Source organism: Chlorocebus sabaeus, chromosome 13 (genome assembly GCF_047675955.1).
Source record: "Chlorocebus sabaeus isolate Y175 chromosome 13, mChlSab1.0.hap1, whole genome shotgun sequence".
Taxonomy (NCBI): domain Eukaryota; kingdom Metazoa; phylum Chordata; class Mammalia; order Primates; family Cercopithecidae; genus Chlorocebus; species Chlorocebus sabaeus.
In genome coordinates, this window is record NC_132916.1 from 18,628,415 (window position 1) to 18,646,872 (window position 18,458).

The following is an 18,458-nucleotide window of genomic DNA, read 5'->3' on the forward strand; positions in this document are numbered from 1 at the left end:
TTTGAAATCACTGTTTTAAATGTTTGCCCAAAGGCTTCCTTGCTCCAGTTTTATCTTTTTTCACGTTCATTTAGTGAGGATGACAGTTCCTAGTTTGTCAGCTCTACATAGATGCCAAGTGCCTTTACGGTGGGCCGTGGTCCCTTCCTGGACCATGAGATGGTCTTGTGGCAATGGTGGGGGGCAGGTGAGCCTGCCCCAGAGACTGTCAGAAGCTGAAACAGGCCCTGCTGCTAGTGAGGGTGCCACCGCTGTAGGCTTCAAGGTCTCAGGTCATCGGCTAGAAATAGAGCTCCTCCTGGTGCCAAGGTACAGAGGAAAATCACTCCTCAGCAGGAAGCAGAGGCAGGAAGGGAGCCTGGTATGACCTCAGAAACCAAGAGCACTGGCACCACTAGGTGCCAGGAAGATGGTCAAGTGCTCCTCAAGCTTCCCTACCTGACGGCTGCCCACCAAATAGATAGACGGGACACATTTCTCCAGGACTTGAGTGGCATAGCTTTCAGCATCCTGTAGAACGTGTCATATTTCTTTGATGAAATACTCCTTTTGCCTTAAAAGTTCATATGAGTTTTTATTTCTCCTCAGAAAATGTGAAAGCTTGTTTAAATGCTATTTTTTTTCCAAAAAAAAATTTATTTTGGGTTCAAGAGTACATGTGCAGGTTTGTTATATAGGTAAACGTGAGTCATGGGGGTTTGGTGTACAGATTATTTTGTCACGCAGGTATTAACTCATTCGTTATGTTTCCTGTTTGTCTCCCTCCTTCCACCCTGCACCCCCCAATAGGCCCCTATTGTGTGTTGTTCCCCTCTATGTGTCCCTATGTTCTCATCATTTAGCTCCCACTTACAAGTGAGAACATGCAGTATTTGGTTTTCTGTTCCTGCGTTAGTTTGCTAACGATAATGGCCTCCAGCTCCATCCATGTTCCTGCGGAGAACGTGGTCTCATTCTTTTTTACGGTGGCATAGTATTCCATGATATATATATATACCACATTTTCTTTATCCAGTCTACCATTGATAGGCATTACATGGAAAACTAACATTCACTCTAGTCCTTGAGTAAAATTTCGTATGTACTCAGCAACTCTCAGTAATTCCTAGGAAGCTCAACCCTGGTCTAAGAAGTACCACTCTTACTGATGTTTAAAGTCAGGAAGACTAATTTCATGTCTGCCATTCACAAGATTTCTGACCTTTGAAAGTTGCTTAACTGTCTTAGGCCTCAGTTTCTTCATCTGTAAAAGATAATTTATCCTTATATGGTAGCTGTGAGGATTACCTGAAAAAGTGGTGTAAAACTGGTACGTAGCTTTTGTGTGTATGAATGTGGGTGTGTATGCTGTCTCAGAGTAGAAAGAAAAATCAAAGATCATTCCATGTGCTGAGGGAAGCTTTTCAACAACATTGTAGCTTCATGGTTATGGATTCATGCAGAGGTGTCTCCCATTGCAGGAAATTCTCCCCACCCTTCCCTTCAGCTGGCACCCCAGGTTATCTATAGGCAGTTCTGTTAGAAAGTGTATCTCTGTCTTGAATGAAGACCTTTTCTCTGGTCTCAGCTCTGCTCTTTTGGTGGTATTCACAAATATTGCAATTTTTTTTTTTTTTTTTTGGACAGAGTTTTGCTCTTGTTGCCCAGGCTGGAGTGCAATGGTGCGATCTCGGCTCACCGCCACCTCTGCCTCATGAGTTCAAGTGATTCTCCTGACTCAGCCTCCCGAGAAGCTGGGATTACAGGCATGTGCCACCATGCCCAGCTAATTTTGTATGTACATATATATTTTTTTTAGTAGAGACGGGGTTTCTCCATGTTGCCCAGATTGGTCTCGAACTCCCGACCTCAGGTGATCCACCTGCCTCGGCCTCCCAAAGTGCTGGGATTACAGGCATGAGCCACTGCACCCAGCCCCAAATACTGCAATTGTAAGCCACCATGAATGTGAACTTAAAACTAGCTTCTTAATGCACATAGTCCAAATAATGAAAACTATGAAAATTTACTTCTTTAAGGCATATGATGTGGTTTGGATCTGTGTCCTCATCAAATCTCCTGTCAAATTGTAATCCCTAGAATCCCTAGTGTTGGAGGTGGGGCCTGGTGGGAGGTGATTGGATCATGGGGATGGAGTTCTCCTGAATGGGTTAGCACCACTTCTGGTGCTGTCCTTGTGATGGTAAGTGAGTTATTGTGAGATCTGGTTGTTGAAAAGTGTGTAGCACCTCCCCACCTCTCTCTGCCTTCTCCTTCCGGCAAAGTAGGAAGTGCCTGCTTCTCCTTCACCTTCTGCAATGATTGAAAGTTTCCTGAGGTCTCCCCAGAAGCCGAGCAGATGTTGCCATGCTTCCTGTACGGCCTGCAGAACTGTGAGCCAATTAAACCTCTTTTCTTTATAAATTACCCGGTCTCAGGTATTTCTTTGTAGCAGTGTGAGAATGGGCAAATAGGACATACATTCTGTATTTTCGGAGAAGCAACTCTAAACATGGTAAGTCTGAGTTTAAATGTCCCCAATGGCTTAAGAATATCTAACATTGGAGAATGTGCTCTTTACCTAGTATGTAATCAAGCCCTAGTCAGGCATTCCTACATTGACACACTCCAATGGGCACATTCAAAAGCTCCACAGATTGCTCAGTATTCTCTCCAAACCTTGCTGATCCCCAGAAATAACACATGGCATATGTAGACAAGTCTGCTCCTTGGTGTTCTGACAAGAGAAATAAAGGATGGACAGGGTATGTGGAGAGGTGAAACCCCTAGCTATGACTGAGAGTATTGGCAAATCCTCACTCCAAAAAGAAACTATAAGGTTGAACAAAATTGACAAAAACAAGTATTTCAACACTCTGCAAGTTGACCAAAGATGTATAACAATCTGAGAAATGTTTATATTGAAAAATTGCTGAAATTTGCGTTAGTGCAGATGTGTGGTATTGTTGCCTGGGGGTGCTCCCACCCTTACCTTTCCCCTGTTTGGTCAGCACCAGAACAAGGCAGGTAGAAGGACTGACAGCTTTGTTGCTGCAATCATAGCAGAACTCACTTTGATTTGGTGGATGAGTGTGCAGGGCCAATGTCTTCACTAGCTTGAGGTTGTGGTTGTGGCAAGCATATTCCTGGCTTAGGCTGCAAACATGCCTAGGGGAGATCAGAGCGTGCCCAGGCTAGCTAGCCCCCGAGTCCTGTCTGACTGTGAGGGCTGCATGCATGTGCAGAGGAGATGCAAAGGGGCCCAGCAAAAAATTGAGTCAGACTTGAAAACAGCCTGAAAATTGAATACATTCTCCAGCCACGTACAGATCCATTGGTGGAGGACAGAGGCCTTGCTGGATTAGGGTGTTTGAGCCTAGTCATTGGATGCACGCTCAGCTGTGGACATAGGGGCAACTCTGAGAAAGTCAGGGTTAAAAATAAAAACAGGAATAATAATTTAAGAACCTAGCAGAAACATCAGAGGCCAAACACTAGTAGAGGCAAGTCTCATGTATTTAACTCAGGTGAGTTATTTAAAAAATGAATAAAAACAACAAAATCCAGCAGCAGCAACAAGCAGGGAAGAATAAGAATCCAGAGTTGCTACCATAGAGTATCTAAAATGTTCAGTTTTCGATAAAAATTAGATCATATGTAAAGAAACAGGGAAATGTGACCTCCACTCAGGAATAGCAGAGGTCAAAAGAAACTGTGTGTTTCCCAGATGCTGGACTTAGCAAAGACTTCATGTAGCTATTATAAATATGCTTAAATATCTAATGGAAACCATGTTTGAAGAATTCAAGTATGACAACAATGCATCAACAAGTGGGAATTCTCAAGAGACAGAAATAAGTTTTAAAAACTCAATTTTTATTCTGTAGTGGAAATGTACAATAATGGAAATGAAAATTCACTAGAAGAGCTCAACCTCAGATTCAAGAAGGCAGAAGAAAAAAACCAGTCCCCTTGAAGATGAATAGAAATTATGTAATTTGAAGAATAGAGAGGAAAAAAGGCAAAAGAAAATAAATAAATGCTCAGAAATTTATGGGATGACATCAGACCTACCAACATATATGTAAAGAGAGTCTCAGCAAGGGAGGGGAGAGAGAGAGGGGAAGAAAAAGTATTTGAACAAACAATGGCTGAAAACTTCCCAAGTTTGATGAAAAACATCACTTTACACATTCAAGAGGTTCAGTGACTCCCAAGTAGAATATATACAAAAAGATCTACACCTAAACACATTATAGTCACACTGTTCAAAGATAAAATCTTAAAAGCAATAAAGAAAATGTAACTTGTCAGATACAGGTAAGCATCAAAACATGGGTGGCTCTGATTCTGTATTGGAAGCAATGGAGGCTTGAAGGCAATGGGATGACATATACAAAGGCTGGACAGGTCATGGTGGCTCACACTTGTAATCTCAGCACCTTGGGAGGCCAAGGCGGGAGCGTTGCTTGAGCCCAGGAGTTCAAGATCAGCTTGGGCAACATAATGAGACCTCATCTCTGCAATAAATTAAAGAAACAACAAAATTAGCTGGGTTTGGTGGGACATGCCTGTAGTTCCAGCTACTCGGGAGGCTGAGGTGGAAGGATCACTTGAGCCTGGAACATGGAGGCTGCAGTGAACTGAGACTCCACCACTGCACTCCAGCCTGGGTGACAAAATGACATCCTGTCTCAAAAAACAAAACAAAAGTGCTGAAAGAAACAAAAACATCAATGACCATCAACCAGGAATTCCACATTCAGGAAAACTACAAACTGCTCTTCAAAAATGAAGGTAGAATTAATGTATTACCAGATAAACAAAGATCAAGATAATTCATTACTAGTAGACCTGCCTTACAAAAATGCTAAATGAATCCCTTCAGGCTAAAAGAAAATGACACCAGACAGTAACTCAAATCCACAGGAAGAAATGAGGCACACTGGAAATGGCAAATATGCAGACTCGTATTTCTAAAAAATAAATTTTTTCTGATTTCTTGTCAATTTTTGTTTAAAAGATAGAAAGTAGTTTAAGGCAATAAATATAGTTGAGTTTATAGCATATATAGATATAAGATATATGGTAATAAGAGAATGGAGCTATGTTGGAGCAAAGATTTTTATGTCATCTAATTTAAATTACTATTAATTTGAAATATACTGTGATAGATTAAGATGCATACTGAGCAATCACTAAGAAAAGAATTCAAAAAATAATTAAATTGTCTGGGCACAGTGGCTCACACCTGTAATCTGAGCACTTTGGGAGGCCGAGGTGGGTGGATCACTTGAGGTCAGGAGTTCAAGACCAGCCTTTCCAACATGGTGAAACACTGTCTCTACTAAAAATATAAAAATTAGCCAGGTGTGGTGACACTCGCCTGTAATCTCAGCTACTCAGGAGGCTGAGGCAGGAGAATCGCTTGAACCCAGGAGGCAGAGGTTGCGGTGAGCCAAGATGGTGCCACTGCACTCCAGTCTGGGTGACAGAACAAAACTCCGTGTCAAAAAAAAAAAAAAAAATCAACAGAGGAATTAAAATGACACCCTAAAAATATTTATTTAACAATTTGGGGGGAAAAGGTTAAAGGTTTTCTCTTAGATCCCACAGGTTAAGGACTCAGTCCCACAAGACTGCTCCCCATCTCAGACACCAATTGCAAAGTAGTAAGTTGTCACCTATATCTCTGACCAGCCAGTTATAAATTGGAGTTTCCACAAACCCCTCCTTGGGCTTGATTCATTTGCTAGGGTGGCTCATAGAACTTAGGGAAATACTTATGTTTATCAGTTTATTATCAAGGATAATGAAAAAGATAAAGATAGACAAATGAAAAGATGAAGAGAGCTAGGTATAGGGGAAGTGCGAAGAGCCTCCGTGTCCTCTCCAGGTGTGCCGTCTTCCAGACACCCGCAAGTGTTCACCAATCTAGAAGCTCTCTCCACACTGTCCTCTTGGGTTTTTTATGGAGGCTTCATTACATAGACATGACTAATTACATCAGTGGCCACTGATGATCTATTCAACCATCAGCCCCTCTCCAGAGCCTCTCAAGAGCCTCTCCAGAGGTCAAAGGGTAGAGCTGAAAGTCCCATCCCTTTAATCCCATGGCTGATTCCCCATCCTGACGTTATCCAGGAGCCCACCAGGAGCTGCCTCATTAGAACAAAAGAAGCTTCTATTGCCCAGGCAATTCCAAGGGATTTGGGAGCTCTGTGTTAGACACCAGGGTCAAAGACCAAATATTAGAACAAAGGAGACTCCTAGCACCCCTGTCTATAAGAGTTTTAGAAATTGTCTCAGAACCTGGGGCCAGAGACCAAATATATATTTCTTACTGTACCATAATATCACTAAAACAACGAAAGGCAGTAAGAAGAACAGAGGAACAAAGACAGGAGGCATGTATAAAATGATAATAAGGTGGAAAATGTAAATCTAACCATATCCATCATTCTATTAAATGTAGATGCTCAGACAGGGAAACAATAATTGCGATAAAAATAGCTAACATGGACTGAGTGCTGACTATGTGCGGTACTATCCTAAGCACTTCACATGTCCACTCTTGTAATCTTCACAGTACCGTTATGGGGTATGTGCTATTCTTGTTTCTATTTTAGAAATGAGGAAACCAAAGAACACAGGGATTGAAGAACTTGCCAAGGGAATGCTTGGACAAGAAAATGAATTAGCTTCCTGGAATCCACGTGACTCAAACAATGTGAAGACCCTCAGCCCACCCTAATAAAGAAATGAGTCCAACGTGCAGTTTTGAAAGACTCTGGAAAGGGAGAAGCAGTGTCAGCCATGGTCCTTCCGTACTCTCCGTGAGCGAACCATGTTGTCTTCATAAGAACCCTTCCAGGCAGATGCATGTCATCTCTCTTTACAAGTGAAGAAATGGAGGCCCAGGGAAATTAACTTGCCCAAGGTGATGCCAAAAAACAAAAAAAAATGAGGATTCAAACAGTAATCTAGCTGCAGCGCCTGTGTGAATATTATGTTGCCTCTCAGTAAGTCCTATACCCAGCCCCTCCCAATTCATCAGTTAAATCAGAGAAAATGGATAAAGGAAGCATGTAGGTAGCTCTAAAAGGGAAGGGAGTCCTGAAATGGAAACCTGGGGTGGGGGTGGACCAATTGTTCCTGCTTTACCTTCAGGATGAGGGAGAGGATTTTAAGCTAACTATATAGTTTCAGATCACTCATTCTTCCATTCACTCATTCATTCATAAATAACCCCTCTCAGGCGTCCTTCTTCTCCCTCACAGGGAAGGAGTTGGGCCAGGCATTAGAAAATAGCAACTATGTTTAATGAGCGCCTCAGTTAGTCCTCACCACCATCCTATGAATTAGGCATCATTATTTATCATCATGTTGTTGATAAGGAAGTCAAAACTCTGAAAAATCAACTGCCAATGATCATAAAATTTGTAAGGGTGAAGCCAAGAATTGAGGCCAGGTCTGCCTGACCACAGTGTCCACACACTTCCTGATACACCTGAGGGTGTTGGGCAGAGGGAGTGAGGTGAGGAGAGGCCTTAGCATTCACACTCGCTGTGTGTTACAGATTGTTTAACCACCTTGATTTTAGATGATCAGTGGCAAACTGCTAGCAAGAAGAGGAGCTTACAAAAAACAAACTTCTTGTCTTTAGTTTAATTCTTTATTTGAACATCAAATAGGTTGAGAAAATTGTTTACAGGTGCTCGAGCATCCCGCTGGATTCCTTTTCAAAGTGCAAAAGAGGTTTACAAGTGTGTTTCATTAAACAAAGCAAAGCTGCGACAAAACCGAGTCACATCAGTAATAGTATGCATCAGCAAAAGGGCATATTAATCCATCAAACACAATTTGGCATTTGAGCCTTTTCCCATAAAACAAGAGCTCTACACTGAAGAGTATGAAGTGCACAAAAAGCATTGTTTATCACCTGTGAGAGAACAGAAACTGGCATAATGTCACTTATTAATTCAAGTCTCTATAACCAATGACCTCTCTGTGAATGCAAAGGGGTCTGTGTCTCAGGCACCTGCTCATGGGACAATATGTTGTTTCTAGGGTGCACAGCTCTAAACACACACACTGACGATGGGTTTGGAACATGGCAGCATTTACATATTTTAAAAGTTCAGGCACAATTGGATGCAAAAAAAGAATAGAAATTTTTCTTGAATCTCAAAAGACAGTGCAAAATTGAAGTGCCATAATAGAGGCAGCAATTACTTAGAAAACAATTTGAAATGACTAAAAACGAGGCCACACTTTAATTCAATTGGAAAGGAAATGCAGTTGGAAACAGAGCATAATAACGCTACTGAAAAGATGGATATTTGGGACCACAGTTCATTTGCTCCAGTTGAGAGTAACTTTTCAGGGGATTAACCTGGGAATGGTGCAGAGTCATCTAGATCACGCTCCCAAGACCTACACCAAACAGAATTATGGTTGCCTTTTGAGCTACTGTGTGACTCTATTTGCCTTTCGCATAACTAGCTTCCCCAAGCAGATCTGCCTGTGAATATTAGACATTACTATGGTGTTAGTGATCATTCCCAGTACCCACGGTCCATCTCATAATTGGAAAGTAGGAATAGGAAAGGATTTGTAATCAGTGTCATGCAGGGGAAGGAGTACTCTAAGCCAATGGCCCAAATCAATGGCCATTTCAATGTATCAGGTTTCAAGGTGAGAACACCTTAATGTGATCAAAAGTAAATTATCAGTAAGTCCCTTATTTGTTCAGCCCCCAAAAGGCATGGGATATGGCGTGGTTAAACATATCTGCAAGGTTACTAGGGAAATCAAATCAAAGACTGCACTTCCTTAGGGGTTAGATTTTACAACCTATGTTGATAGGGTCTTCTCTTTGGATGACCTAGTCTCATAATTGCTGCATGATGGCATTACAGAATCATTACGGCAAGCTAGGCAATGGGGAAAAGAAACACAGACCACTAGCTATTCCATGGACGTTACTGCTGATGTTGTTCTTTCTTCTCTAGAATTGAAGCTGCCATTTTAGAAATGGCTGTAAATGGAGCCAGTTGATTTGTGGTCTCCAGGGCAGAAGTGGACTACGGAACCCTGGTGCACACTCCAGGTGCCAGAATTAACAATTTTCCTCCAAATACTTTCACTACTTTTCTTCATATATTTGCCATTCCCCAAATTCCTGAATCTACTTCCCCACCATACCTGAGCCCCCAGATAAATCACATCTTTCAAATTTTAACTTGCCTCAGAGTGGGAGAAAGCAGAGGTAAGAGTTTTTTTTTGTCATGTCCCTACACCCAATACCAACATCAGCCAGAAAATATCTGCTGTCCATTAGTGGCACTTCAAGTAAGAATACAAAGAGATTTCCAAAGTTGCTGGAGATCCCTGGGCAAACATTTTAATCACTGATGTTCTCTGCCCATTTCAAATGTAGTAGTATCTTAACATGAATACAAACACATTGGATGAATAATGTAAAACCTTCCGCTGTATAATTGTTTGGCTTTAGCTGGTATTACATCATCTAGTCCTAGAAATTTTTTTTTGTTTTATTTTAATTTTTTTAAAAGAAAATCTAAGTATAAACATTAAAAAGAACCCACTGACCCATTAACTACTGTCCAAAAATATTACTACTGATATTTTGGTAAAAGCAAAATTAGCTGCCCTGAATAATTTTCCTTTTCAGGCATAATCTTTGCTACATAAGATTGTCTGTCATTCAATATCCAACAATAGGCATCTGAATTAGTGCTATTTTGTCTACTGTGGATACAAAAGTTGATATGAAATGTGATCTTCATTTAAATGAATAATCACCAGGCTTTAGGCATAAATGACTGTATACATGACAAGGTAGCTTGAAAAGTATACAAAAAAAAAAAAAACTAAATATTTTTCCTTGGTTTTTGCATGTTAACCCAAGTCAAATTAAATCCAGAACAGAATTACTACATTCAATTGTCTGATAAACAAGCAATGTAATTTCAAAAAAATATATATTATACTATATAAGGTGCTTCTTAAACAAACTAAGGTGCTTCTTAAACAAACAGCAACAAAAGAATTATGTTCTTCAACATATCCTTAACACAGATACATAAAATTGTCCCCAAATTTAAGTGCACATAAAAACTTTTTTTTTTTTTTATTCCCTCCCAGATTCTCAGTCCTTTGGTGATCACTTAACTGGACAATCAGAAATTAATGAAATCCACTTTTCCAAACAAGACATACCAAGGGAAGCCTGAGCAGCTCACCTGGGTCATTGGCTAACACAGACATCACCTCTCAGTAGGGTTTCAATTATAGACAATAAGGTCACCCAGAGGAAATCAAACATTCTTTTTTGTTAAGAAAAAAGAAGTAACCCATACTTGTGCTAGAGAAGCAAAGGCCCAGGGAAGGCTGCCCTGTGGCTGGAATGAACCTTTCTTTTTTAGCCTATAAGTCAAAGGAAATTGAAGGAAATGAGCTGGCAGGAGTGGAGGCGGTGGGAGTGGGGGAGGAAGGGGGAGGATTTTCTTCCCCAAACCAAACCCTGATTTTGGATTAGCTCTAAACAACCAAGGGCATATGTAATCTGACCAGGCCCCAGTCAGCCTGAGTAGTGACAGCAACGGTCCCCACCCTTCTCCTGTGCCCCAGGCTGCTGGGCCAGTTGTAGGAACACAGCTGTCTACGGCAGCTGTGACAGCTGCTGCTTCCAGCCAGGGCCATGCTGGGAAATGAAGAAGAGCTGGACTACCCCAGGGATCCCAGGGCACCCCCAAAGGGCAATGCGGGGTCTGCAAGGAATGTTCCTAGGTAGCTGCAGCCTGTGGCAGGGCCACCCTGAGCAAGTCTGGCTGTGCCTCAGAACTGTATCCAGTTTCTGCCCTACTTTCCCTCTTGTTCTCTAGTAGCCACAACAATCCTGCACAAGCGCTGTTCAGCTCCATGCCCCAGGGCTAAATGCATCACTAGGGCCCCTGCTCCTTTCAACGACCCTTTACCCTCATCATGCATCACCACCGTGAACAGTTCACCCCTGTGTAAGGCACACACACGCCGGGAAGATCCAAGTACAGCACCCACCGAAACAGGTCCTGAAGCTGACCTAACTGCAAGTTCAGGGAGACAAGGCTTTCTTTTGTAACACAAAAATAAAAACAAAAATCAAGAACTTATCCCTCATATAGGCAGACTTAACTAAGATCAACTTGCTGCTTTCCATAGGTCCATGGGAGGCACGAATGAACTGGAACCCATGACCGGAAAGCCAGAGGCAGAGCTCTCAGCACATCTGAAGCTGCAGTGTATCAAGTTAAAATAGTCTTGCCAACTAGAGGATCCGCCTTCCCTGCGTGCCCCTTGTATTCCTATAGGGGAAATGAATTGACAATCACCAGATATTCTGCCACAGTCATATAAAAGCTTTAAGGTATACCACTTTCATAAAAGGATGCATTGCCATAGGAATACAAGAGGGTGCTATAATAAACCCTTGACCTAGCTTTCTCCAAGTCACCAATTAAAGGAGCCACTTTAAATTCTTTGCTGTGGCTTATTCTTAAAGCCATTTAAAAAGTGCTTATCAGAGGTGAAATGTCTACTCTCCAGGCCTGGGTCTCTACAAGTAGTTTAAATGCAGAGTCGTCTGAGCCCCACCCCGTAGACTGAGTTCAGCTGTGAAGAGCTACAGGAATCCTCACGCTTAGTAACATAGCACAGGGGGAACGAGAGCTGTTACAAAGATTTCGCCCTGGAATCCCTTTGGCTGTTCCCAACAGAAGACAGAAGATGTGCCACTAAGAACTGAGCAAGCAAATGAATGGCCACTCATCTAGAAAGCCATTGGTGGTGGATGCATGCCGGAGTGTATGCAGGAGACAGAATTTGGCTAAAGTGGTGCATGATGAGGGTAAAATGCAGCAGGGATTATCTGAACCGTGGGGGAGCCGGGGAGCTCTCAGACTGTGGCGGGGAAACCTTCTGCGTCCCCCGTGATGTAATACTTTTGCAAGGAATGCGATGAAGTAGAGCCCGCGGTGGCCAAGCGGCTTTGGTCCGTCTCCTCCATGGGCGCCCCTCCACGGCTAGCGGGCGCATGTAGGCGGTGGGCGTCCAGCATCTCCAGCAGCAGGTCGTAGAGGGGCACCACATTCTTGCACTTCATGCTGTACAGATGCTCCATGCCTTTGTTACTGTGGGTGGGAAGACACAGAGAGGACCACTTTAGAGCCAGCCCGAGCCCCAGGAGTGCTGAAAGCCCTAGAAGGGGAAGGAAGAGGAACTCCAAAGACACACGGCAGCCAATCTTTCTTGCTGTTTAAAGACCCACTTTAGGATGGGAGTTGGGAAAGCTGAGGGCTTTCAGAGGCCCTGATCTGGGACTCCTGGCTGTGAGGTTTTCATTTTCCACGTCCTACGTGGGTGGTCCCACCCTCACACTCTCCCTGCAGCCACTTTCAGGGTATTTGCTATGCAGGTGACTTCCACGGCCCTCCCTCCGAGGCCTCAAATGAGATCCTATTCCCATCCAAAAGGATCTAAACGCATTCGAATAGGATCGCCAGTGCATCTAAAAAGAGAACAGGAGATATTCAGCCAAGAAGGAGCCGGTATTTTAAATGCGTAAAGCAGTTCAAGACGCTCCACTGTTAAATCTCTCACGTCACTTCCCATTTAACTCAGAATACAATCTAAATGTCTTTCCATGCTCTACAAGGCCCAACTGGTCCAGCTTCCATCCACATCTCCAAGCTCTTCCTGCCTGTCTCCCCTAACCCACTCTCCGTAGCCACACTGATTTTTGTGCTGCCCTTAAAGGAACTAAGCTCCCCCCAAGACTTAGGGGACCCACACTTGCTGTTCCTACTTCCTGGGATGCACCTTCTTCCGGTCTTCAAATGCCGCCTCCTCGGAAAGGTCTACCGCTACCCAGTGGCAGCGGCCTCAAGCCTCTGCAGTGTCAGCCTTCCTGTTTCACACTGGTCTGTTTCTCTTAGCATACTTATCACTACCTGAAATTCTCCTTTTTATTTATTTGTGTTTATTCTCTCCGCCTCCAAACACACACATGCACACACTCACACACTCAGTGTGAATTCCTAGAGAAGCAGGCTTTATCCTGCCCCCTGCTAGGCCTAAAACAGTGCCCAGAGCTCAGTTCATGTTCAGGAAAACAAGGGGGGAAATGGGCAGAGGGAAATGTAGGCACATGGCATTCTCCTTTCCCTACTCTCCTCCTCTGCTCTCCTCCACCAGCCACAACTCTGCTGCCCCACCACACTGCTGGTGGCGGAGGTGGGGAGGAGAACAACTATTATCTAGTTTGAAATTTCTTTTAATAGAAATATGTATCATGAGTAGCAGGGCCAAGAGAATGTCTTAGAAAAATTTGCATTTTCAGTAGGGGAAAATTCAGCTCAAGTTGGAGACCTGCCATGAAAACACAACATCAAAGCTATTCAGGGCCTACAACATGGTCTAAATTACTTAAGTGTTACTTTTTTTTTTCTCCCCCATTTAAAATGCTATAAAAGTTAAATGCCCCCTGGATCTGCCACTGTGTTCCTCGTGCAACCTGATGATTCACATTTACAGTCAGATGAAATCTGATATTGAATTCTCTGAGTAGCAACATATGGCTGAGGCCAAGCTTACTTAACAACATAGACTTCTGTGATTTAGATTGGCTGTAGTGAGGAACCAAAATATTATTATTATTACAATCGTGTGTGTGTGTGTGTGTGTGAGAGAGAGAGAGAGAGACAGGAGAGAGAGAGAGAAAGAGAAGCAACCTCTCTCCAGCTTTTCACACGATTCTAACAGAAACTACAGCACTTTCACCTTGCTGCTGCCCTCCGCCAGACGTGGCCAGTAAAATCAGCCAGGGTTGTATATTTAGTGCAAATTTACTTAGTATTAACTAATTAGGCTTGCTAATGCTGACAAGCAGTTAATGGATTTGAAAATTCAGCAATTCCTTTCAACAAATAGAAACACCCAACCGCAATGCATTGAATCTACAACACTGACATTCCCAGCTCAGAGTCAAAGCTAAGATGTTTTCCTCCAGGGTAAGGTCATTCTCTCAGCCAGGGATTTTGGCATCTGATCCACTCACGGCTTCCCTCTCTATAACACTCATCGAAAGAAAAAGACAGGGAAGACAGGAAATGTATACTCTGAATGCAGTCACCTTCTCTACCTGGCAGATGTGATTCCTCCGTCTGTGACACAGGGATCCTTGGGGAACCCTGAGAACAGAGACTGCAATCACCTTACCTACTGCAATTACCAAGTAGAAGCCGAATTCACAGGGCAGGGAAAAGCCTGCCATGAGTCATTTCTTCATTCATTCATTCCCTCATTTCTTCGTTCACTCACTCAGTAATAATGTTGTGGGCCTTTACCATATGTAAGTCTTCATATACGGCACTGTGAGGGATGCAAAGAAAATCAGATACATCTATTTTCCCAGGAGCTAATAATTTTTTAAGGTTGTCTCCGGAAAGGGTGGTGCCTGGGACTTTAATGAAGCAAACTTCTTGCCATTTGAATCATGGTCTCAGGATTTGAAGGTCCCTTAAAAATGATAGAATCCAACCTTCTTAAGACATCATAGGCCTTCCCTCATAGCCACTAAGAGAAGGAATCTCTTTCATTCCTAGGGGCCTGGTGTAAGCCCAAGGTCATGTAGGCTTCATCACCCATGAGTACCTGTCCTAGTGTCATCACTTTGAATCATCGCTGTGGTCCTGCTGGAGTCTGCAATACATAACCCAGCAGTCTCCCCATCTCTTCCCTGCAGATAAGGTCTGCTCATGAGAATGGTATCCACTAAGCTTTTGGCCAAATTGCAGGACGATGGAATGGAAATGAGGCCACTTTCACCTTTTGGGATAGAAAGACTCTATTTTCTCTGCTGATATCCTTCCTTAGCTCTTACAGAAAACATTTGTTGAGTACTTACTATGTGCTCTGCACCGTGCTAGGTGATATTGGGTAAGCAAGCCATGGCTCACAGAGTTGTCAATCTAAATGGGCAGAAAAATAGTAAAATGGGCAGTAACCATAGGGAAGAACAGAGTATAAGTTCCAACTACGTCTTAAGGGTTAGGAGATGCTTCCTTCAAGGAGTGAGATCTGAGCTATGACAGGTTAGATTATTGCTCAGAAATATTCATGCCCCTGGCAGCATGTCCGTCTTTGACTCTGGACTCCTCACATGCTTGCTTGGCCAATGAAATGTCAGTGGACATGAGTGAAAGAAAATAGTAAAATGCACTTGCCCAAACAGGATCGCTTTCTCATGCCTCTGCAGTTGCTATGAGAACATGTCCCAGCTAACATGTGGGTACAAGGAGGATAGGAGACATGAGGCACAGAGCAGAGTCACCCTGGCCTCAGGCAGCTGCCTCCCAGATGTGTGAGTGAGCCCAGCTGAGGTCAGGAGGGCTGCCCGCCAAGCTGCAGCCTGAAGAAGAACCTCCCCCAGATGACTCATCCAACAGTCAGCTATTATGGCTAGAGCTCAGACATGAGGAAGTCCTCGTAAGCTAAGTAAGGGCTGAATCATAAGGAGTAATAAAAACAAAGTGAAAGGGTTTATATTTTATCTAAAAGCAATGAGAAGCCACTGAAGGGTTTTAAGCAGGAGGATGACATCAGATTTGCTTCTAGAATGATCACTCTGGACACATCATGGAGAATGATCTAGAAAGGATCTAGATTACAGGCAGGCATACATGTTCAGTGACTGGCCCAGAAGTCCAACAGAAAATGATGGTGGCTTAGACTAGGGTAATGGCAGTGGGGGTGACAAGAAGGGGTTCAACAGGTATGAAGGAATCAACATTGACTCTCCGTGAGGCATCTGGCCCCAGGGTCTATCATTTAGGATATCCAGATGTGCACGGGGACCATAACAGATGTGCCCAGTGTCTTCAGGGGATGTGTACGCTCACAGGCTTCTCTTGATTGGCCCCCTCCTCCTATTTGCACACTGCACCCAATCTCTAAACCCCTGCCCCAAAGCACATGCTTTAAACCAAGCATAAGGATCGCTTCCTCTATGCCTTTTCTGACACTTGCCCTGCGACCCATGCAGATTTAAAACGTATCTCTCCTGTCCTCCCATAGCATTTATGCTTATCCTGTGCCAGGAACTCTCACAAGTGCGCTCTCCATATGCAGGCACCAGTCCTTCCTGGCCAGCTGTCACATAGGTTTGGGGGCGTGTTTTCTTTATGTCTCTCCTGTAGGAAGCCCACAGATGCCTCACCTCATGTGCCTGATGTGGGAGAGGATGAGGAGGAGCTGGGCCAGCCGCCGGTGCTGCTGCTGCAGGGTCAGGCCTGCCTTGGCCATCAGGTGGATCAAAGTGTCTGTGATCTTGTCCAGGACTCGGTGGATATGGTCCTTCTCTTCCAGAGACTTCAGGGTGCTGGACAGAAATGTGTACACTCCTGAATGTGCAGAGAGAGAGTGAGAGAGAGAAGCTCAAAGAGGATGAGGTCTAGGAGACCCAGAGTGTTCTTGGGATGTAATAATGAGCCAGTGGCCTTCCCCAGCACAGTAGTCTAGCATTGGGGATGCTCCAGACCCATTTGAAACCGAGTTACAATGTAAAATTCCTAAGGCATATGCAAGTTTCAGAGCACCAGCAAACCAAAGGGGGCCCCTTTATGTGAGCCATGACCCAGAAAGGGGCTGTTGGCCTTGGGGCCTGTCATGGTAACATGGGCCATCTTTTCTCAGACAGGTCTGACACCAACATGAATTGTCCATGTAATATAATTGACCGTGTAATTGACAACCCTGTGAGCAGCCACTGTTGTTCCTTTTCACATCAAGAAACTAAAGGGCAGAGAAAGTCACTAAAGTCACTAACCTGCTAGGGAACTCGGACAGTAGGCAGGCAGAGCTTAGATGAAACCCAATCTGCTGACTCCACAGGTGGTAATGATAAAGGAGATGCTCTCTCGGGAGATGTGTGAAACTCGTGGTGAGATTCAGAGACAGAGAGTGATGAGCGATTGGCTAAGTGATTGGAAGGTGATGTTTCCAAGTAGGATTTCTGTTTTAGATCAAGTCTGAAGTCTAAGCACTTTTAATCAAGGTTGCCCTTTAGATCAAGTTTGAAGTCTAAGCACTAAGCCTCAGCACAAAAGTTTAGGATGTGGATGGGTATAGGTTACCTTGAAAACCACTGTTTTTTATGGCCACGTAAGTTTTTTCTCTCTTGCCTATTTTCTGAAATAGATCCTGCTCTCTGGGCCCCACAGACAGATCCAGGACAGAAAGTGAGACCATCACGGCACCTGGTGTTTCTGGACAGCATTAGCCTCGAGCCAGAAAATAAGAGCCTATTTCTGAGATTGTATGTGAGGTTGTGAGACAAACGTTCTTTCCTCTAGCATTGCTAAACTGGGAGGATGAGAATACAGGGCTCTGAATGGCCCTCTTCCCAGCACATGGAATTCCTACTGACGACAAGCAGAGGTGATAGTGTGGGGGTGAAAGAGAGAGAGAGAGAGAGAGATATCCAGGTAGTAGTCACAAGGTCTTAGTTTTTTCTTTTTCTTTTCTTTGAGACAGAGTCTCACTTTGTCACCCAGGCTAGAATGCAGTGGCACAATCTCGACTCACTGCAACCTCTGCCTCCGGGGTTTAAACAGTTCTCTGCCTCAGCCTCCCAAGTAGCTGGAATTACAGGTGCCTGCCACCATACCCAGCTAATTTTTGTATTTTTAGTAGAGACGGGGCTTCACCATCTTTGGCAGGCTGGTCTTGAACTCCTGACCTCGTGATCCACCCACCTTGGCCTCCCAAAGTGCTGGGATTGCAGGCGTGAGCCACTGCACCTGGCCAAGTTCTTAGTTCTTACATTTTTTTCACTTGACCTTTGAGCTTTCATATCTCCTTCCTAACAGTGTATCAGTGAATCCCCTTTTAGCTTAAGATAGTCAGAGTTGGATTTCTGTCGCTTGTAACTGAAAAAATTATATTACAAGAAGTTGAGACCTCAACCCAAGGACAGGAAGAAAATGAGTGACAGTGGACTGAGAAGTATTGAGAACAAGAGATGGGCAGGATGGAACAGGCTTTTGGGGGACTACAAGGATGCATTTTCTAACATTGCAGAAATAAGCTCCATCCTGCCTAATCACACCGCTTTGCAGGGAGCAGATGACAGTGTTTGTTTTTTTTTTATTTTCCCAGATTATGTGTATTTATAGCAACACTTTTTGGTCATCCCACTATTCAGCCCACTGACCATCTCACAAACATATTCCTTCTCCTCTCCTCTCCCTTTGCTCATCATCACCTTCAAGAGCTAAAGGCTCCCAAGTTTATCCATCCCTGACTTTACACGGAAAACATGGTGACAAGTTACTGCTCACGTAGCAGTTTGTAGGTTGGAAATGGGAGAAACATCTACACAGAGGAACTCATAGTAAACAGAGTTGTAATTGCCCAGA

At 43.7% G+C, this 18,458-nt stretch overlaps 1 protein-coding gene across 15 annotated transcripts in view; it reads right to left on the bottom strand.

The window, feature by feature from the left end:
- ESR1 (estrogen receptor 1) overlaps positions 1–18,458 on the bottom strand; it is a 458,483-nt gene that overhangs the window by 49,347 nt on the left and 390,678 nt on the right. For 9 of the 15 annotated variants that reach the window (XM_008007598.3, XM_073022340.1, XM_073022341.1 and 6 more), the window contains 2 exons: positions 16,259–16,442; positions 8,405–12,173 (listed from right to left, as the gene is read on the bottom strand). The exons of 1 other annotated variant lie outside the window; for it this stretch is intronic. In XM_008007598.3, coding sequence (XP_008005789.1) covers positions 11,939–12,173; positions 16,259–16,442 — 419 coding nt within the window. In that variant the 3' untranslated portion in view covers positions 8,405–11,938. Of the gene's footprint in view, positions 1–8,404; positions 15,012–16,258; positions 16,443–18,458 lie in introns of those variants that run through there. 5 more of the 15 variants (XM_038000576.2, XM_073022351.1, XM_038000577.2 and 2 more) reach the window with 3 other exon arrangements.